This window comes from Anomaloglossus baeobatrachus, chromosome 11 (assembly GCF_048569485.1).
Source record: "Anomaloglossus baeobatrachus isolate aAnoBae1 chromosome 11, aAnoBae1.hap1, whole genome shotgun sequence".
Classification (NCBI taxonomy): domain Eukaryota; kingdom Metazoa; phylum Chordata; class Amphibia; order Anura; family Aromobatidae; genus Anomaloglossus; species Anomaloglossus baeobatrachus.
The window spans coordinates 35,584,048-35,607,547 of NC_134363.1; the positions used below are offsets into that span (position 1 = coordinate 35,584,048).

The 23,500-nt window shown below is 45.2% G+C and overlaps 1 protein-coding gene across 1 annotated transcript in view; it reads left to right on the forward strand.

The window, feature by feature from the left end:
• The first annotated feature begins 675 nt into the window (after positions 1 to 675).
• The window catches only part of ATP1A3 (ATPase Na+/K+ transporting subunit alpha 3), a 133,221-nt gene continuing 110,396 nt past the window's right edge, over positions 676 to 23,500 (forward strand). Inside the window, exon 1 of the mRNA XM_075329076.1 lies at positions 676 to 893. Within this exon, the coding sequence (XP_075185191.1) occupies positions 888 to 893 (6 nt within the window). The 5' untranslated portion in view covers positions 676 to 887. The remainder of the gene's footprint in view (positions 894 to 23,500) is intronic.

Consider the following 23,500-nt stretch of genomic DNA (forward strand, 5'->3'; position numbering starts at 1 on the left):
CACACTCAGTTCCTTCCCTGGACATACTCCAGATTCAAATTCACACTCAGTTCCTTCCCTGGACATACCCCAGACTCACCCTCAGTTCCTTCCCTGGACATACTCCAGACTCACACTCAGTTCCTTCCCTGGACATACCCCAGACTCACCCTCAGTTCCTTCCCTGGACATACCCCAGGCTCACACTCACACTCAGTTCCTTCCCTGGACATACCCCAGACTCACACTCAGTTCCTTCCCTGGACATACCCCAGACTCACACTCACCCTCAGTTCCTTCCCTGGACATACTCCAGATTCACACTCACCCTCAGTTCCTTCCCTGGACATACCCCAGGCTCACACTCACCCTCAGTTCCTTCCCTGGACATACCCCAGGCTCACACTCAATTCCTTCCCTGGACATAACCCAGATTCACACTCACCCTCAGTTCCTTCCCTGGACATACCCCAGACTCACACTCAGTTCCTTCCCTGGACTTACCCCAGGCTCACACTCACACTCGGGATCACACTTGCACTCACCTTCAAGAATGTAACAGCTGCAATAAAAGGGGAGGGAGCATCATGGTGACAAGTGGGGAGGACGCATCCTGGGCTGGGATTGGCTGGGAGCCTCCTCGGGGCGTGGCCTATGTGACTGCAGCATATGAGGGACCAACTGTGTGAGAGGGGGGAGCAGAGCGGCAGAGGGAGGGACGTGCGCGCAGCCTCCGAGCACAGAGCTGAGCGCCGCATCCTCCGCTGCTGCCGCCGCCTCTCCTCCTCTTCTCTCTTCCCCTCTTTCTTTTCTCTGTCTCCTTCCCTCCTCTCTGGCGCTCAGGTCTCTGTCCCCCCTTCCCCGACGGAGGTTTCCGGCCACATCTGTTCCCTGCCTGAGACAGAGTCATGGGGGTGAGTACAGATCCTGATCGTGGCTGTGATTACGTGTAGATCTGCTGGGCAGGCGATCCCAGATTGCATTGCTTCATTGTGCTCAGATGTCTGTGCAAAGAGCTGTCCATGGTCCTGGTCAGATCTTCTGGAGGTGTCCATGGTCCTGATCAGATCACCTGGAGGTGTCCATGGTCCCGATCAGATCTTCTGGAGGTGTCCATGGTCCTGATCAGATCTTCTGGAGGTGTCCATGGTCCTGATCAGATCACCTGGAGGTGTCCATGGTCCCGATCAGCTCTCCTGAAAGTGTCCATGGTCCTGATCAGCTCTCCTGAAGGTGTCCATGGTCCTGATCAGAGCTCTTGGACGTGTCCATGGTCCTGATCAGAGCTCCTGAAGGTGTTCATGGTCCTGATTAGCTCTCCTGAAGGTGTCCATGGTCCTGATCAGATCACCTGGAGGTGTCCATGGTCCTGATCAGATCTGTTGCAGGTGTCCATGGTCCTGATCAGCTCTCCTGAAGGTGTCCATGGTCCTGATCAGATCACCTGGATGTGTCCATGGTCCTGATAAGCTCTCCTGATGGTGTCCATGGTCCTAGTCAGATCTCCTGGAGGTGTCCATGGTCCTGATCAGATCTCCTGAAGGTGTCCATGGTCCTGATCAGATCACCTGGATGTGTCCATGGTCCTAGTCAGATCTCCTGGAGGTGTCCATTGTCCTGGTCAGATCTCCTGGAGCTGTCCATGGTCCTGGTCAGATCTCCTGGAGGTGTCCATGGTTCTGATCAGCTCTCCTGGGGTTGACCATGGTCCTGGTCAGCTTTCCTTGAGGTGTTCATGGTCCTGGTCAGATCTCCTGGAGGTATCTATGGTCCTCGGATAACCTGAAGGTGTCTATGGTATAGATCAGATCAGCTGGAGGTGTCCATTGTCCTGGTCAGATCACCTGGAGGTATTTATGGTCCTGGTCAGATCACCTAGAGGTGTCCATGGTCATGATCAGATCTCCTGGGGCTGTTCATGTTCCTGATCAGATTACCTGGAGGTGTCAATGGTCCTGATTAGATCTCCTGGGGCTGTCCATGTTCCTGATCAAATTACCTGGAGGTGTTCATGGTCCTGGTCAAATCTCTTGGAGGTGTCCATGGTCCTGGTCAGATTACCAGTTGTCTATCGTGGTCCTACACAGATCTATTGAAGTATTCATCATGGTCATGTACAGCTCACTTGGAGGTGTCCATGATCCAGATCAGGTCACCTGGAACTGTCAATGGTCCTGATTACGACACCAGGAGGTGTTCATGCTCCTGTTCAGATGTCCTAGTGCTGTCCATGGTCCTAATAAGGTCACAAAGCAACGTCTATGGTCCTAATCAGGTCACCTGGAGGTGCTCATGGTCCTGAACTGTTTCTTTGAATGATCAATGAGTCTGAAAAGATCTTTATGATCTCTCCACGGTCCTGAACATCTCATGTGGACTTATCCATGGTACTGAACAGTGTTTCCTTTCATCTGATCAAAACCCTTAGTCATCCCTTGTACTGGACTCCCCTTTGTATGACCCCTGCCTACAGTACACGCCGGATCTCTTGATACTGATCTTTTTTATGCTGTCACCCAGTGATGGAGCAGCTGAAGGGTTAATGCCGGGTACCACCATCTCTGTGCACGGTGGATAATTGTGTGTAGAGCGCAATGCGGTGTCTGTACGTCTGTCAGCTCCCAACGAGATCGAGGGAAAGAAAAGCCTTGGGAAATTAGCTGAGGTCATTTGCCATAGAGAGGGGAGAAGACGTTGGAGAGAGAAGAAGAAGATGCGGGAGATGGGGGCTGGTGGTGGGAAGAATGAGACGGGAGGACACAACGGTATCTGATATAGGAGTGGTTGGTGGAAAGATACCATCTTCTGACTCATGAGATGAGGGAGGCTTTTTGATAGTGAAAGGGTTAAAGTTGAACGTCTGGACTGTAGAATTGCCGAGGGGGTTCACGTGGTTTGGAAAGATGGAGGAGCCCCCAAGTTGGTAGAATGGAAGAAGGGCACTTGAAGGTCAGAGGGTGGGTAAGGACTGGAGCCACAGTGGTGGTGGCTAATCTCCCCGGCATGGCTCCTCACCGGCCCATGTCAGGCCATCTGTGCCTCATCTCGGGGGAAGAATTGTGCTTTTTTTTTTGTCAAGGTTACATAAAGGCCTCGTAATGATTCGAGGATCGATGTGATCCCCCCCACCGTGTGGACGGTCATTCCGACTCTACTGTATCAATAGTCAATCAAGGGGTCATCCGTGGTGGTTGCCCTCATGGGAATGCAGATAATGACTTTTGGGATGGCAGCGGCCTGTGGTTTACCGCAAAGCAAAAGGCCTGTGGGCTACATGGATGCAAGAAACCTAACGAGGGGGGATAATGATGGAGGGGGGGGGGGGGCTCGATACATTTAACCTCTTAAAATCTCCATCCTTCAACTTGTCTCATCTGCATTGTAAACTGACCAGGAGAGCATTTATTTCCAGCAAAGATGGAATTTATGGAAATTGGTGGCTTGTGGCCCGTTGGTTCCTGATGTCATTGCTCAAGGTCACGTTCCTGCAACGGGTTCACACCTCCATCCCGTCCACTAAGATACCAGACGAAGGTGGGGGATACCCAGGAGGGAGGAGAGGGAATCACCGAAGATACAAAGGCAGCAGACACCAGGGGGACGGATGAGGAGAAGGTGACCCATCTGTGGCTGCGGGATGTGGGTGCTTTATGTAAGGCTTTGCCTCGTACTGCGCATGGTCCTCCCGAGAGACAGATTGGGGGCTGGGTACAGTGACATATGGCCGAGATGTGAGCGAGGATAATCCCCCACTAGAAACAGATAGGGGGGGACACGAGTCTGTGTAATATATAAGGAGACCAAAGGTAAATAATGTGCAAGAGACACAGGCGACCGAAGGGTGCAGTATATAGTATAATACCTGTGTATGGTGCAGTATATAGTATAATACCTGTGTATGGTGCAGTATATAGTATAATACCTGTGTATGGTGCAGTATATAGTATAATACCTGTGTATGGTGCAGTATATAGTATAATACCTGTGTATGGTGCAGTATATAGTATAATACCTGTGTATGGTGCAGTATATAGTATAATACCTGTGTATGGTGCAGTATATAGTATAATACCTGTGTATGGTGCAGTATATACTATAATACCTGTGTATGGTGCAGTATATAGTATAATACCTGTGTATGGTGCAGTATATAGTATAATACCTGTGTATGGTGCAGTATATAGTATAATACCTGTGTATGGTGCAGTATATAGTATAATACCTGTGTATGGTGCAGTATATAGTATAATACATGTGTATGGTGCAGTATATAGTATAATACCTGTGTATGGTGCAGTATATAGTATAATACCTGTGTATGGTGCAGTATATAGTATAATACCTGTGTATGGTGCAGTATATAGTATAATACCTGTGTATGGTGCAGTATATAGTATAATACCTGTGTATGGTGCAGTATATACTATAATACCTGTGTATGGTGCAGTATATAGTATAATACCTGTGTATGGTGCAGTATATAGTATAATACCTGTGTATGGTGCAGTATATAGTATAATACCTGTGTATGGTGCAGTATATAGTATAATACCTGTGTATGGTGCAGTATATAGTATAATACCTGTGTATGGTGCAGCATATAGTATAATACCTGTGTATGGTGCAGTATATAGTATAATACCTGCGTATGGTGCAGTATATAGTATAATACCTGTGTATGGTGCAGTATATAGTATAATACCTGTGTATGGTGCAGTATATAGTATAATACCTGTGTATGGTGCAGTATATAGTATAATACCTGTGTATGGTGCAGTATATAGTATAATACCTGTGTATGGTGCAGTATATAGTATAATACCTGTGTATGGTGCAGTATATAGTATAATACCTGTGTATGGTGCAGTATATAGTATAATACCTGTGTATGGTGCAGTATATAGTATAATACCTGTGTATGGTGCAGTATATACTATAATACCTGTGTATGGTGCAGTATATAGTATAATACCTGTGTATGGTGCAGTATATAGTATAATACCTGTGTATGGTGCAGTATATAGTATAATACCTGTGTATGGTGCAGTATATAGTATAATACCTGTGTATGGTGCAGTATATAGTATAATACCTGTGTATGGTGCAGCATATAGTATAATACCTGTGTATGGTGCAGTATATAGTATAATACCTGCGTATGGTGCAGTATATAGTATAATACCTGTGTATGGTGCAGTATATAGTATAATACCTGTGTATGGTGCAGTATATAGTATAATACCTGCGTATGGTGCAGTATATAGTATAATACCTGTGTGTATGGTGCAGTATATAGTATAATACCTGTGTATGGTGCAGCATATAGTATAATACCTGTGTATGGTGCAGTATATAGTATAATACCTGTGTATGGTGCAGCATATAGTATAATACCTGTGTATAGTGCAGTATAATACCTGTTTATGGTGCAGTATATAGTATAATACCTGCGTATGGTGCAGTATATAGTATAATACCTGTGTATGGTGCAGTATATAGTATAATACCTGTGTATGGTGCAGTATATAGTATAATACCTGCGTATGGTGCAGTATATAGTATAATACCTGTGTGTATGGTGCAGTATATAGTATAATACCTGTGTATGGTGCAGTATATAGTATAATACCTGTGTATGGTGCAGTATATAGTATAATACCTGTGTATGGTGCAGTATATAGTATAATACCTGTGTATGGTGCAGTATATAGTATAATACCTGTGTATGGTGCAGCATATAGTATAATACCTGTGTATGGTGCAGTATATAGTATAATACCTGTGTATGGTGCAGTACATAGTATAATACCTGTGTATGGTGCAGTATATAGTATAATACCTGTGTATGGTGCAGTATATAGTATAATACCTGTATATGGTGCAGCATATAGTATAATACCTGTGTATGGTGCAGTATATAGTATAATACCTGTGTATGGTGCAGTATATAGTATAATACCTGTGTATGGTGCAGTATATAGTATAATACCTGTGTATGGTGCAGTATATAGTATAATACCTGTGCATGGTGCAGTATATAGTATAATACCTGTGTATGGTGCAGTTTATAGTATAATACCTGTGTATGGTGCAGTATATAGTATAATACCTGTGTATGGTGCAGTATATAGTATAATACCTGTGTATGGTGCAGTATATAGTATAATACCTGTGTATGGTGCAGTATATAGTATAATACCTGTGTATGGTGCAGTATATAGTATAATACCTGTTTATGGTGCAGTATATAGTATAATACCTGTGTATGGTGCAGTATATAGTATAATACCTGTGTATGGTGCAGTATATAGTATAATACTTGTGTGTATGGTGCAGTATATAGTATAATACCTGTGTATGGTGCAGTATATAGTATAATACCTGTATATGGTGCAGCATATAGTATAATACCTGTGTATGGTGCAGTATATAGTATAATACCTGTGTATGGTGCAGTATATAGTATAATACCTGTGTATGGTGCAGCATATAGTATAATACCTGTGTATGGTGCAGTATATAGTATAATACCTGTGCATGGTGCAGTATATAGTATAATACCTGTGTATGGTGCAGTATATAGTATAATACCTGTTTATGGTGCAGTATATAGTATAATACCTGCGTATGGTGCAGTATATAGTATAATACATTCCAGTGGAGGTGGTGGTAGCTCGTCCTGAGGCGGGATGGAGTGCACAAGATGTATTGGATGAGGTAGAGGTGCATGGGGCTCCCTCCGAGTCCTTGCAGGACAACCCGATTGCAGGTGCCCAAGCTGCCCACACCAATAGCATCTCTTCTGCATCAGACTCCTTTCCATTTGCATTCTGGAAAAGGCATTGGGAGAACCTGAGGACAAAGGCCGTAAGCCATACACTCCAACAGGGGCATTTATGGGGCAGGGGTCAGTGGTACACTCCAGTGGAGGTGGTTGTACCTCTACGTCAGGCGGTATGGAATGCACAAAATGCACCGGTTGAGGTGGAGGTGCGTGGGGGTCCCTCCGAGTCCTTGAGGGACAACTGGATTGCAGGTGCCCAGGTTGCCCGCAGCCATAACATCTTCTTTCTGTGATTCCCCCAGGGCATGGTCGGAACTGTTGGGGCCCAGGATTGTGAGCTGTGTTTGACTTTGGCCTGCGGCTGGTTGGAGGGACAGATATAACCAGAGGGGTCTGGGGTGCAGGAGCAGGCTGTGGCTTATTGTCTAGAAGCCCCCTCCATTGTGGTCGGATAGTAAGGGCCTCATCAGCCAGTCCTGTAGCTCTATCGAAGGTGCACGGCGTGGTCTCTCTGACCCCTTCCCGTAGTTCTGAGGGACACTTTTAAAGGAATTGTTCCATTAGAAAAATCTGCATAACATCTTCCACAGTGAAGGCATTTTCCACTTCCAGCCATCTCCAACATGCCTGGGACATGCTATGGGCATACATCCTAAACAATTCCCCCCATGGTGCATGGGAGGTCTCGGAACTGTGTCCTATGTGAGTCTGGGGTAATGGCATGGTAATCTAGGATAGTCCGTTTTACAATGTTGTAATCCCAGTTCTGCTATGAGTCAATAGTGCGATAAGCCTCTGTCAGGTTGTTCAAAGTCCTTGAAGAACCCTTCCACATCTCCGGAAGCCTCATCAAATGGCTTGAAGTCCGCCCGGGTGACCCGTCCAGGCTCCCAAATTGCTGGGTTTATACTCCAACTCACATTACTCCCTTTTCCGGACTCCATTGCTTCTTGTCTCCTCTGTGCTCGGCGAGCAGCCTCCTCCTTATACTCCTGAGATACACCTGGGCCCAGAACCGCTATCTCTTCTTCAAACTCTCTGATTACCTTGAAGATTATTCAGTCTGTCTGTAAACTTTAAGAGAGAAGTATGATGGTGGAATATGGGGGGTTGTGTATCATGTTGTGTAGGTTCGTATTTTATGTGTGGTGCACTGTTCAGTCTATGTATTGCTTGTGTGTACATTGTATTGTCTGTAGGTAAGCACCCCCTGTAGTGTTTCTGTCCCTAGGTCTGGGGGAGGGTGACCAGGGATCCACCTAAACTCTCTGCTTACCTGGGGGATTAGTTATTCTGGGTGAGACTTACAAGAGAGAAGAAGCAAGATTGAACCTCTCAGGGAAAAGCTGAGGCTGCAGCCAGAACCCCAGAGAGACTGTGAGAAACCCCAATTTCCCTGGAGCAGGACTGCTGGAGGAGTGTGACTGATCCCTGGGACATTTATGCTCTTACTGGACTATATTCGTGTTTCTGGACTATTTTTACCCTCTGTGTGGTGGATTATTTGATGGACATTCTGATTTGCTTGGAATAAATGTTCTTTGGATTGTTCAATCATCTCTCGTTCTGTTGATTGTGTGATATGGGAGAAGGACCCTGTCACAATACTATATACTGCACCATACACACAGGTATTATACTATATACTGCACCATACACACAGGTATTATACTATATACTGCACCATACACACAGGCATTATACTATATACTGCACCATGTACCCAGGTATTATACTATATACTGCACCATGTACCCAGGTATTATACTATACACTGCACCATACACACATGTATTATACTATATACTGCACCATACACAGGTATTATACTATATACTGCAGCATACACAGGTGTTCTACTATATACTGCACCATACACACAAGTATTATACTATATACTGCAGCATACACAGGTGTGATGGTGGAATATGGGGGTTTGTGTAGGTTCGTATTTTAGGCGTGGTTCACTGTCCATTCTCTGTATTGCTTGTGTGTACATTGTACTGTCTGTAGGTAATCACCCCCTGTAGTGTTCCTGTCCCTAAGTCTGGGGGAGGGGGGCTTTGAATCCACCTAAACTCTCTGCTTAGCTGAAGAATTGGGCAGTCTGTTTGAGAACTTCAAGAGAGGAAGAAGATTGATCCTTTGGGCTGAAGCTGCAGCTTCTCAGAGATACCTGGACATTTATCGCTTTCTGAACTATATTTGTGTTTTTGGACTATTTTACCCTCTGTATATATGGTGGATTATGTTATGGACCATTTGATTTGCTTGGAATAAATGTTCTTTGGATTGTTCCATTATCTATTGCTCTGTTGATTGGGTGATATGGGAGAAGGACCCCGTCACAACTGGTGGAAGCAGTGGGATCAACAGAGTACAGCCCAATGGAGATTCACCCACAGAGGGAGTACAGAAACTGGACCGCATCCAGTCTACAGTAGAGAGACAGACATCTTGGCCTCAGCTACAAGGGACTGAGTAAAGAGGCCTTAATTGATCTACTGGACAGTACTACTTGAGCCAGTCCACCTCCTCTGAGATGTCTGACGGACAAGCGCTGGAGACAGGGATCCATGCCTCAATAAGCCAGTGGGTGGTGTGGTTCGCAGAAGAGATGGCGGTTCTGGGCCAAGGTGTATCTCAGGAGTATAAGGAGGAGGCTCCGAAAACAGAGGAGACAAGAAGCAATGAAGTCCGGCAGAGGGAGTAATGTGAGTTGGAGTGTAAACCCAGCGATCCGGAGGCCTGTACGGGTTACCCGGGCAGACTTGAAGCCATTTGATGAGACTTCTGGAGATGTGGAAGGGTTCTTCAAGCACTTTGAGCAGCAGTGTGTCATGATGGAGGTTCCCCACTCGGGCTGGGTGCGTTTGTTAGTGGGACTCCTGAACGGAAGCCTGGCAGAGGCTTATCGCACCATTGACTCCCAGCAGAACCAGGATTACAACATTGTCAAGCGGACTATTCTGGATTACCATGCCATCACCCCAGACTCACATAGGGCATAGTTCCGAGACCTCCCATGCATGACAGAGGGATCATTTAGGATGTATGCCCATAAGATGTCCCAGGCATGTTGGAGATGGCTGGAAGCGGAAGACGTCTTCACTGTGGAAGACGTTGTACAGGTATTTCTTATAGAACAATTTCTTTACAAGTGTCCCTCAGAAATACGGGAGTGGGTCAGAGAGCGCACGCTGCACACCTTGGATAGAGCTGCTGCCCTGGCTGATGAGGCCCTTACTATCCGACTGCAATGGAGGAGGCTTATGGACAATAAGCCACAGCCTGCTCCCCGACCCTCTCTAGTTATACCTGCCCCTCCAACCAGCCGCAGACCGATGACAACCACAGCTCACAATCCTGGGCCCCAACAGTTCCGACCACGCCCTGTGGGAATCACAGAGAGGAGATGTTATGGATAAGAGTAACCTGGGCACCTGCAATCTAGTTGTCCCGCAAGGACTTGGAGGGATCCCCATGCACCTCCATCTCATTCAGTACATTTTGTGCATTCCACCCCGCCTGAGGAAGAAGTACAACCACCTCCACCGGAATGTACCGCTAACCCCTGCACCATAGATGCCCCTGTTGGAGTGTATGGCCTCCGGTCTTTGTCCCCAGGTTCTCCTACTGTCTTCTCCAGAATGCACATTGGAAGGAGTACAACGCAGAGGAGATGTTATCGATATGGGCAGCTTGGGCATCTGCAAAACACTTGCCCTGTTGGTCGATTGAGGAATAACCTTGCACCAAATCGACCTGTTCATTCTCTACAGCCAAATACAATGGGGGAAGAGTTCTCACCTCTTCAAGTTGACTTGCCTAATGACTCAGTCACTCGTGGTCGACCATTAGGGGTTTATGGGGTGTGAGCCACAGCTCCAAGTTCCTCTTACCATCAAAGTAAGCACTTACAGGAGGTTGTGCTGGATAGACAGAGAGTCATTGAATTTTGTGACTCCGGGGCATTTCTGACAATAGCTGATCCCCGCGTAGTTCGGCCAGAGGAGATACATCATGGACCAGGGATTGTTATTGAATTGGCTAGAGAACAAAGAAGGAATATCCCAATAGCGACTGTAGATCTGGATTTTGGTTTTGGGGTCAAGCAATGTGTGGTTGAGGTGATGAGCGGCCTGCCTGCAGATATTCTCCTAGGAAATGATGTGGGGGATCTACAATGCCGATTTGTAGGTGCAGGAAACACAGTTTGAGTGAAGGAGGACACAAAGGGAAGCTTGTCCTTCCAACCTTACCGCTGTACAAGGGATTATTCACAGCTGAGCAACATGGACTTAAGTGAGGTGGCCATAGGTCTGTGTAAACTTGACGGCGTACTCACTTATTAAGAAGGAGGGAGAGGTTGTGATGGTGTGATATTGTGGGTTATGTACCATTTTGTGTGGGTTAATGTTTAGGCTTGGTTCACTGTCCATTATTTGTATTTCTTGTGTGTGCATTGTATTGTCTGTAGGTAATCACCCCCTGTATTGTTCCTGTCCCAAGGTTCTGGGGGAGAGGGGCCTGGGATCCACCTAAACTCTCTGCTTACCTGAAGAATTGGGCAGTCTGTTTGAGAACTTCAAGAGAAAAGGAAGAAGATTGATCCTCTGGGCTGAAAAGTAAGCAATAAATGTACAGGTCTCTCTGGTGAGCCTCAGCTTTTCCCACAGAGGATGAATCTTCCTCCTTCATTCTTGAAGTTCCCAGACAGACTGAATAATCTCCCAGGTAATCAGACAGTTTGGTGGATCCCAGGCCCACTCCCCCAGACTTAGGGACAAAATCCATGCAGGGGGTGATTACCCAGCAAACAGGACAATGTAAACAGAATGGACAGAGCCCCATGCCTAAAATATGAGCCTACACAAAATTATACATAACCCCCCATATTCCACCATCACAGGTGCAGTGTATAGTATAATACCTGTGTGTATGGGGAAGTATATAGTATAATGCCTGTGTAGGGTGCAGTATATAGTATAATACCTGTGTAGGGTGCAGTATATAGTATAATACCTGTGTATGGTGCAGTATATAGTATAATACCTGTTTATGGTGCAGTATATAGAATAATACCTGAGTATGGTGCAGTATATAGTATAATACCTTTGTATGGTGCAGTATATAGTATAATACCTGTATATGGTGCAGTATATACTATAATACCTGCGTATGGTGCAGTATATAGTATAATACCTGTATATGGTGCAGTATATAGTATAATACCTGTGTATGGTGCAGTATATAGTATAATACCTGTGTGTATGGTGCAGTATATAGTATAATTCCTGGTTACATGGTGCAGTATATAGTACAATACTTGTTTGGCGCATTATATAATATAGTACCTGTGTATGGTGCAGTATATAGTATAATACCTGTGTATGGTGCAGTATATAGTATACCTGTGTATGGTGCAGTATATAGTATAATACCTGTGTATGGTGCAGTACATAGTATAATACCTGGGTACATGGTGCAGTATATAGTATAATACCTGTGTGTATGGTGCAGTATATAGTGTAATGCCTGGGTACATGGTGCAGTATATAGTATAATACCTGGTTACATGGTGCAGTATATAGTGTAATACTTGTTTACATGGTGCAGTATAAAGTATAATACCTGTGTATATGGTGCAGAATATAGTATAATACCTGTGTATATGGTGCAGAATATAGTATAATACCTGTGTATATGGTGCAGAATATAGTATAATACCTGTGTATGGTGCAGTATATAGTATATTACCTGGTTACATGGTGCAGTATATAGTATAATACCTGTGTATATGGTGCAGTATATAGTATAATACCTGTGTATATGGTGCAGAATATGGTATAATATCTGTGTACTTGGTGCAGTATATAATATAATACATGTGTGTATGGTACAGTTTATAGTATAATTCCTGTGTACATGGTGCAGTATATAGTATAATACCTGTGTATATGGTGCAGTATATAGTATAATACCTGTGTATATGGTGCAGAATATGGTATAATATCTGTGTACTTGGTGCAGTATATAATATAATACATGTGTGTATGGTACAGTTTATAGTATAATTCCTGTGTACATGGTGCAGTATATAGTATAATACTTGAGTATGGTGCAGTATATAGTATAATACTTGAGTATGGTGCATGTCACAGGGTCCTTCTCCGATATCACACAATCAACAGAGCGAGAGATGGGTGAACAATCAAAAGAACATTTATTCCAAGGAAAATCAGACGGTCCATAACATAATCCACCACACGGAGGCTAAAGTAGTCCAGGAACACGGATATAGTCCAGTAAGGAATAAATGTCCAAGTCTGTCTGGGGAGCCGCAGCTTCTCCCACAGAGGATGAATCACTCACAATCCTCCAGCAGTCCTTTTCCAGGGAAATTGGGGTTTCTCACAGTCTCTTTGGGGTGTTAGCTTCTCCCTCAGAGGATCAGTCTTAGGGGTACTTTACACGCTGCGACATCGCTAGCGATTGCTAGCAATGTCGAGCACGATAGCACCCGTCCCCGTCGTACATACGATATCTGGTGATAGCTGCCGTAGCGAACATTATCGCTATGGCAGCTTCACACGCACATACCTTGCCGGCGACATCGCGGTGACTGCGGAACAATCCCTCCCTCAAGGGGGAGGTGCGTTCGGCGTCACCGCGACGTCACTAAGCGGCTGGCCAATAGAAGCGAAGGGGCGAAGATGAGCGGGACGTAACATCCCGCCCACCTCCTTCCTTCCGCATTGCCGGTGGACGCAGGTAAGGAGATGTTTGTCGCTCCTGCGGCTTCACACACAGCGATGTGCACTGCTGCAGGAACGACAAACAACGTCGTAGCTCCAGCAGTAATGACATTATGAAAATGAATGACGTTACACAGATCAGCGATTTTTTATGCTTATGCGCTCGTTCATCGTCGCACCAAGGATTTACACGTTGCGATGTCGTTACCGGCGCCGGATGTGCGTCACTAACGTCGTGACCCCGGCGATATATCGGTAACGATGTCGCAACGTGTAAAATACCCCTTACTACTCCTCTCTTGTCTTTCTCAGCCAAAATGAATAATTTCCCAGGTAAACAGAGAGTTTGGGTGGATTCTAGGCCCCCTCCCCCAGACCTAGGGACAGAAGCACTGCAGGGGTTTTAACTCTGCAGACAGGACAAATAATACAGAGTATAGAATGGACAGAGCACCACGCTTAAAATACGAACCTATACAAAATGATACACAACCTACAATATCACACCATTGCACAGTGTATAGTATATCTTTGTATAGTGCAGTACATAGTATAATACCTGTGTATGGTGCAGTACATAGTATAATACCTGTGTATGGTGCAGTACATAGTATAATACCTGTGTATGGTGCAGTATATAGTATAATACCTGTGTATGGTGCAGTATATAGTATAATGCCTGTGTATGGTGCAGTATATAGTATAATACCTGTGTATGGTGCAGTACATAGTATAATACCTGTGTATGGTGCAGTACATAGTATAATACCTGTGTATGGTGCAGTTTATAGTATAATACCTGTGTATGGTGCAGTATATAGTATAATACCTGTGTACGGTGCAGTATATAATATAATACCTGTGTATGGTGCAGTATATAGTATACCGGTGTATGGTGCAGTATATAGTATAATACCTGTGTATGGTGCAGTTTATAGTATAATACCTGTGTATGGTGCAGTATATAATATAATACCTGTGTACAGTGCAGTATATATGTGACGAGGTTCTTCTCTGATATCACACAATCAACAGAGCTAGAGATGAGTGAACAATCCAAAGCATATTTATTCCATGCAAAACAGAATGACCATCAAATAATCCACCATACAGAGGGTAAAGTAGTCCAGTAAGGGGATACATGTCCCGGGGATGAGTCACAATCCTCCAGCAATCCTTTTCCAGGTAAATCTGGGTTTCTCACAGTCTCTCTGGGGTGTCAACTTCCCCCTCATAGGATCAATCTTGCTTCTTCTCTTGTCGTTCCCAGCCACCTTTTGCTTTGATTACTGCTTTGCACACTCTTGGCATTCTCTTGATGAGCTTCAAGAGGTAGTCACCGGAAATGGTTTTCACTTCACAGGTGTGCCCTGTCAGGTGTAATAAGTGGGATTTCTTGCCTTATAAATGGGGTTGGGACCATCAGTTGTGTTATGCAGACGTCTGGTGGGTACACAGCTGATAGTCCTACTTTTAGACTGTTAGCTGCTTTTTTCTTGCCATAATACAAATTCTAAGTAAAGAAAAATGAGTGGCCATCATTACTTTAAGAAATAAAGGTCAGTCAGTCCGAAAAATTGGGAAAACTTTGAAAGTGTCCCCAAGTGCAGTGGCAAAAACCATCAAACGCTACAAAGAAACTGGCTCACATGAGGACCACCCCAGGAAAGGAAGACCAAGAGTCACCTCTGCTGCAGAGGATAAGTCTATCCGAGTCACCAGCCTCAGAAATGGCAGGGTAACAGCAGCTCAGATTAGAGACCAGGTCAATGCCACACAGAGTTCTAGCAGCAGACACATCTCTAGAACAACTGTTAAGAGAAGACTTTGTGCCTCAGGCCTTCATGGTAAAATAGCTGCTAGGAAACCACTGCTAAGGACAGGCAACAAGCAGAAGAGATTGTTTGGGCTAAAGAACACAAGGAATGGACATTAGACCAGTGGAAATCTGTGCTTTGCTCTGATGACTCCAAATTTGAGATCTTTGGATCCAACCACCGTGTCTTTGTAGAAAAGGTGAACGGATGGACTCTACATGCCTGGTTCCCACCGTGAAGCATGGAGGAGGAGGTGTGATGGTGTGGGGGGGCTTTGCTGGTGACACTGTTGGAGATTTATGCAAAATTGAAGGCATACAGAACCAGCATGGCTACCACAGCATCTTGCAGCGGCATGCTATTCCATCCAGTTTGCGTTTAGTTGGACCATCATTTATTTTTCAACAGGACAATGACCCTTAACACACCTCCAGGCTGTGTAAGGGCTATTTGACTAAGAAGGAGAGTGATGGGGGCTACGCCAGATGACCTGGCCTCCACAGTCACCAGACCTGAACCCAATCGAGATGGTTTGGGGTGAGCTGGACCGCAGAGTGAAGGCAAAAGGGCCAACAAGTGCTAAGCATCTCTGGGAACTCCTTCAAGACTGTTGGAAGACCATTTCCGGTGACTACCTCTTGAAGCTCATCAAGAGAATGCCAAAAGCGTGCAAAGCAGTAATCAAAGCAAAAGGCGGCTACTTTGAAGAACCTAGAATATAAGACATATTTTCAGTTGTTTCACACTTTTTTGTTCAGGATTTCATTCCACATGTGTTAATTCATAGTTTTGATGCCTTCAATGTGAATTTACAATTTTCAGAGTCCTGAAAATAAAGAAAACTCTTTGAATGAGAAGGTGTGTCCAAACTTTTGGTCTGTACTGTACGTGATGGGATCCTCAGACCAACGGTATACCCGTCATATTCGTGTGAATTATGTGCCTCGCAATATTACTACTTTTACAATGGTGCCAGTCAGGCTGATAAATTCTTTTGACCAGAGAACCTGTCTTCTTGCAGGAAGCCTCTGCTTCAACCTTTTGTGCACAAATTATATTCGGACTGTCTCTTAGCATGATGGGGGTCACTGAGTGCAAATATTTTTGTATCCTTTCCTTAATTAAGACGGTCATACATCTGCCAGGTGAACATTTGCCTGGATTTACAGTTTTCCTGAGGGAGGAGTTCACTCCTGATCCAGAGACCATGAAAACATTTGCTGTGATGACAACACCCAGGTGTAATGAGACACCTGCACCACTAGGTGGCGCCAGACACACTAGTGGAGGATATCTGCAGGTGGTGTACACTAGGTGTAACGAAACACACTAGTGAGGGATATTCGAACAAGTCAGGAGTCAGAAGCCGGGAGGTAATGTCAGTGCTAGAGGGAGAAAGACAAGCCGAAGTCTAATGCCGGCGTCACACGGTACGATATATCGGGCGATATGTCGTCGGGGTCACGTCGGTAGTGATGCACATCCGGCATCGTCTGATATATCGTAGCGTGTGACAGCTGCAAGCGACGGTGAACGAGCAGAAATACTCACCTTATCGTTCATCGTTGACACGTCGCTCAGTTTAAAAAATCGACCGTCCGGTTGTTCATTGTTCCCGAGGCAGCACACATCTCTCCGTGTGACACCCCGGGAACGATGAACACAGCTTACCTGCGTCCCGCCGGCAATGTGGAAGGAAGGAGGTGGGCGGGATGTTTACGTCCCGCTCATCTCCGCCCCTCCGCTTCTATTGGGCGGCCGCTGTGTGACGTCGCTGTGACGCCGAACGTCCCTCCCCCTTCAGGAAGTGGATGTTCGCCGCCCACAGCGACGTCGCCCGGGATGTAAGTACGTGTGACGGGGGGTTAACGACTTTGTGCGCCACGGGCAACTAATTGCCCGTGACGCACAAACGACGGGGCGGGTACGATCACTCGTGCAATCGCACGATAGATCGTCCTGTGTGACGCCCGCATAAGTATCTGTAAACCAGTAAGTCATATCAAGAACCAGGAAGAAAGCGGAGCTGGAGTCAGGGGACGAGCCGAGGTCGGGAAGCCAAGAGGATAAGTCAGGTACATGGGAGCGAGAGGAGCCGAGGTCAGGAAACTAGCCAAAGATCAGGATGACAGGGAGTCAGGTCAGAGTAGGGGAGGACATGGGATGAGGTCTGAGGAACTAGGTAGCGAGACAAGATCAGGTCAGTCACTTACAAGAACCAGAGAGGTACACTGCCAAACAGGAACTATCACTGGAGGCATTCCAGGTGAAACAACTCCCAGATAAAGCAGAGCAATCACCCGAAACAAGACTCCAATGAACAGGCCCTTGCCACAAAACACAGGACTAGACCGGGAACCAGGGGAAAATATAAGGCCCAGCATAGGCTCTGCAGGATAACAGAGCACCACTGAGCAGAATCATGACATCTACCTATTCTATTTTCATGGCCCTGGATATAGCTTTTTGCTTCCTGGTTCCTCTTGCTACCAGTTGCATGGTGATCATCAGTTTGCGGTTCAGCGTGGTGTATTAGTCCTCCAGTTGTGAAGTTATTTCCTACCCCTTTGGCGTTGTTCCCCAGTGCGCATATTGTGTTTGAGTGCAGTGGGCACGTGTTTTCGTTTACCCTTGTTTGTGACTATTTGTGGAGTGTTTGTAACTGGGTGTCCGGCCCACTCCCTGGGTGGGGGGGGAAGTAGTGTTAGGGCTTGGACAGGAGACAGGGTTACACTGGGGGCTCGAACCTGGCTACCATGAAGTCTACCATTGGGATAAGGGACAGTACAGGGGTCCCAGTCTTAGGGTCAACCTAGGAGCCCATGTTCCATCCATACACCCCCGTGACAGAAACCTTCCACCCATGCAAACTATACACCATTTTCCAAATTATTACGCAAATGAAATTTTTCTCTGATTTTCCTAAATGCTCGGTGCAAATGACAGTCAGTCTAATAAACGTCATCACCTGTTAGAGTATACATCGAATTTTATTGAAGAAACCTCCCAATGATAACAGTATAATCTTCCTGTTCCAAATTATTAGGCACAGGAGAGTTTCTAAACATGTTCTATGTTTTAAAGAACTGAAAATGCTCATTTGTGGAATTTGCAGCATTAGGAGGTCACATTCACTGAAATAAAAAACCTATTTAAATCCAAAACATCCTAACAGGCCAAGTTACATATTAACATAGGAACCCTTCTTTGATATCACCTTCCCAATTCTTGAATCCATTGACCTTGTGAGTTTTTGGAGAGTTTCTGCTTGAATTTCTTTGCATGATGTCAGAATAGCCTCCCAGAGCTGCTGTTTTGAGGTGAACTGCCTCCCACCCTCATAGATCTTTTGTTTGATGATACTCCAAAGGTTCTCTATAGGGTTGAGGTCAGGGGAAGATGGTGGCCACACCATGAGTTTATCTTCTTTTATGCCCATAGCAGCCAACGACACAGAGGTATTCTTTGCAGCATGAGATGGTGCATTGTCATGCATTAAGATGATTTTGCTCCTGAAGGCACGTTTCTGCTTTTTGTACCATGGAAGAAAGTTGTCTGTGAGAAACTCTATAGACTTTGCAGAGTTCATTTTCACACCTTCAGGAACCCTAAAGGGGCCTAGTAGTCACCCAAAACATGACTTCTCCACTTGCTTGCTGACGTCGCAGCCTTGTTGTGACATGGTGGCCATCCACCAACCATCCACTACTCCATCCATCTGGACCATCCAGGGTTGCTCGACATTTATCAGTAAACAAGACTGTTTGAAAATTAGTCTTCATGTATGTCTGGGCCCGCTGCAACCGTTTCTGCTTGTGAGCACTGGTTAGGGGTGGCCGAATAGTAGGTTTATACACCACAACAAGCCTTTGAAGGATCCTACACCTTGAGGTTCAAGGGACTCCAGAGGCACCAGCAGCTTCAAATATCTGCTTGCTGGTTTGTAATGGTTTTTTAGCATCTGCTCTCTTAATCCGATGGACTTGCCTGGCAGAAACCTTCCTCATTATGCCTTTATCAGCACCAACACGTATGGGCTCAGAATCAGCCACAAATCTCTTCACAGTACAATGATCACACTTAAGTTTTTGTGAAATATCTAATGCTTAATATTGTGGAACATCCAGTTTTCCTTTTATTGGGCTCTCCTGGCAAACTAATTATCACAAGTATCTGAGATTGATTTCAGTGATCCAAAGAACCCTGAGACACAATACCATCAATGAGTTTCATTATTAATCGCTAGGACACTTAAATCCAATTTGCATAATAATTTGGAACATGGTGTACTTTGTCTATGTTGGTCTGGGAGGTGCGGTGTCCCGGACTTTCTGGTGAAAGTTGTGCTTATTGCTTGGTGCGGTTGTGGAGTTTACCCCTGTTATTTTGTAGCTTCCTTCCTGCTCTTGTTTTTCCTCCTGAATCTCTTATTGTCTTTACCTTTGTGTTTATGTGCTGTGTGACAGAGTTTTGGTTTTCCCCTGTCTGTTTTTATCTGTGGGTTTCATCACACTCCTGTCCCATCCTGCCCTGGGCGGAGGGGAAATCAAATCAGGACTGGTCAGGGGCAAGACCAGGAAGGAGACTCAGGCCTCTCCACCATCAGGAGTATCCCTGAGAATAGGGAAAGCATTGAGTCGCCTAGCTTGAGGGACAGCTTAGGAGCCCCGGTTCCCTGCTCTCAGATTGTCATCATGATAATATAGCTGACCCTATTTTATATTCATGGCAGTTGCGGTCCTTGTCTCTCCAGGTGGCTTAATTAAAGGGGGCACTATGGCAACAAGCACTGTCCGCCACACCGGCTCAATCTGTTCTGGTTGCTGGATCATCCAAACCCAAAGTGCCCCTCTCAGAAAGATTTTCGTGGGAGCACAGCCAGTTTGTTACCTTTAGAGAAGTATGTAAATTGTACTTACGTCTACGTCCCTACTAATCTTAGATACATATATTCCAACAGTATATTTATCCACAATGCATAAGTCCCTTAATTGGGACACTGCATTGTGGAACTGAGCTACTCAAAAGATAAACCAAAAACAGGAGGAGATGAGTAAAGATGCTTCAAGCACTATGTATTTTTCATGCGTATTTATTAATAAATTTCCTAGGTCAGAAACATAATGAAAAAATACATATACAAATGCATACAAAGTGTAAAAGAGGTAAGGCTAAGAGGAAAGATCTTAAAAGGTACAAACATAACCTGCAAGGATCATGTAGAGGGTCCTAAGAAGCTATTAGGAAGTGATATCAAAATATCATATCATACAGTTCCAGATATGCACAAAATTATACATCGTGTGTCCACATAAATGCCCAAAAAGTTGCAAAAAGGATGAACCCAGGGTCTACTCACACCTACTGTATGGAACCACAGGGCTTATCTCAATCCAAAAGGCCATAGTTTGTCTGGTTAGAGTGGAAATACCAGACACTCACAATTGTGTACAAATGCCCACACATTGCACAACAAATGACCATGCCCGAGGTCTGCTTGAACCCGCTATATAAAGCAAACACCGTGTGAAAAATAACTATCCGTTTTCATTCAATAGACCTCAGCAGGATCCCAGACATCCGGGCACAATAATTTGTTAGTCAATCTCAGAACACACAACTGTACACAACTGGGCAAGATCCATGACCACAAAGCTCGCATTAACCATTATGCATCCCTAGCAGGCACATCAAAATATTTAGTGGCGATTTATAAAGGGGTCCAGTCCGTGCACAGCCAAATATTGTCAGGCACTATAGGTTGTGCTCAAAAATCCACTTTAAACAGGGGATTATACCAAGGCAATAAAGGCATATGCACTGCAGGAGCCCCGTACACACTACACTCAGCAGGGAAATCGCACTACCATTTGAGGCAATTTCGGCCAGAGATATATATGTCTAGGCACCAACTGTGCACAAAAGAGCCATTGTGAATGAGTGTGTATATCTCATAGAAACTAAGTACATAAAAAAGGAACTTGTGTGAAAAAGTAAGGGCTGCAAGGGGATCCTGTCCCCACACTGCACAATGCTGCTGAACACCTATGTATTGTACTTTACATCAATTATATAAAGGTTAAAACACAGCAGTAAAGGCATATGCGCACAGGAACCCCGTACATACCATCCTCTACAAGAAAGACACTGGCAGGTTAGTCAGGTGAAAAGGGGTTAAACCCCAAGAGAACCTCCAACGTACGTTTCACAAAACCTGTGTATTGTTGCTTCGTCAGGGAGTGACTGATCATAAGAACCGGCATGTTTAAATAGCCGCCCGTCCCATGGAATCAGCTGTGTCCTGTCAAGGCATTCAAGCGGCGCATGCGCACATAGCGCCACCGAGATCCGGAAACCCCACCAGGCCGTCACGGCGTCAGCGCGTGCGCGGGAGCAGAGACGCGTCTCCATAGCACCCGCGCACGCGCACACGCCACCCAAGACAGCCGGAGGGAAGCGGACCCGAGGCACAATGCGCGCACGCGCACATCCGTGACAGGAAACGTCACATGAATCAAGTATGGACATCCTGCATTTGCATCTACTGTAAGTGCAACCCTTCAATACACGTTAAGAACACATTATCCCGATGTTAATAGAAAGATAAATGAACATTGTTCCGCACAGCACAATGCACTTGTACAGATGTGATAGATTACATAAGAAACACATAACAAATGTCAGACGAAAACATGCTGTGACCACATATTATCTAAATGTGACATATAATACATACAAGGATTATTGCAAGAACACTATAGCAAAGGAGTTGAATATAATTTCATTCCAACATGACATATTTGCAGTCCGATGTCCATATCGTTCTTTAATAGAGGATGATCCTCAAAATCTCATATGCCGCGTTTCCACTCAAAAAGTTTAAAACCGATACAGGATCAAAAAGCTGTTATTTTCCAGGGGACATATAAAGAGAAAAGGGAGAAGAATAAATAACTCACATAGATTTAAAACAAGAAATACATAAAAACACACCCAACTCCCATAGATCAGAGAGGGGAACAAACCCACAAAAATGTGGGACGATGTCACAAAAAAGAGGCAAAGCTTAAAGCCTCATTGAGACCCGACGGGGCGACTGTACCCAATGTCACCATCCATCTTGTCTCACGTTGGGCCAACCTTCTCTTGATATTGCCGCCTCTAATACCACCATGGACTACTTCAATCCCACGTATAAGTAAGGATTTCGGATCACATCCATGGTGGGCCTTAAAATGGCGTGGAATGGTTTTTAAGGAAGCAATATCAATCACGGTCTTAGCCGCAACAATGTCTCGCACATGTTCTCGGACGCGAACACGCAGTTCACGTGACGTTAGGCCAACATAAATCAATGGACACCCACAAACCGCATAATAAATAACGTTTGAGGTGCCACATGAAATATAATCCCTAATGCGATATTCACGCGTCCCATCGGCTGAGGAAAATACCGAACTGCGCAAGACATTGTTGCAAGACAAGCAATGGCCACAAGGAAAACACCCAACCCGAGGATTCGTAAGACCAAGGAAACTGGAAGCCGGCGGAACATAATGGCTTCTGACCAAAACATCACGTAAATTGGCCGATCTCCTAGCCGTCATTAAAGGAGCAGCCGAAAGGGAGTCCCTCAAAAAAGGATCAGATGTTAGAATCGACCAATGGCGATTCAGAATAGCACGAATATTGTGCCATTCATGATTAAAGGTGGTAATGAATCTGACCGCAGGGTACTCAGCCTTGTCTTTGTGTCTCGTCAGGAGGAGTTGGGATCTTGGAGTGTTTTTGGCCCTAAGGTAACCCTTCTTGATACTGCGATTACTATACCCTCTCTCTTGGAATCGAAGTGTAAGGTCGGCAGCCTGTTCCTCGAATTTCTGATCAGATGAACAGATTCTCTTCATCCTCAGGAACTGTCCAGTGGGGACAGCGCGAATAGTGGATAAGTTGTGAGCAGACGACGCATGAAGTAACGCATTAACAGATGTACTCTTTCGGAAAACATCAGTCTGGATGACATTATCGTCATCCACTGAGATCAAAACGTCCAAGAAATCAATACATCTGTTATGGTACTTATGCGTCAATTTGATGTTAAAAGGGTTCATGCCCAGTCTGCCCACAAACTGCTCAAGCTGCTCCGCCGTACCCTGCCACAA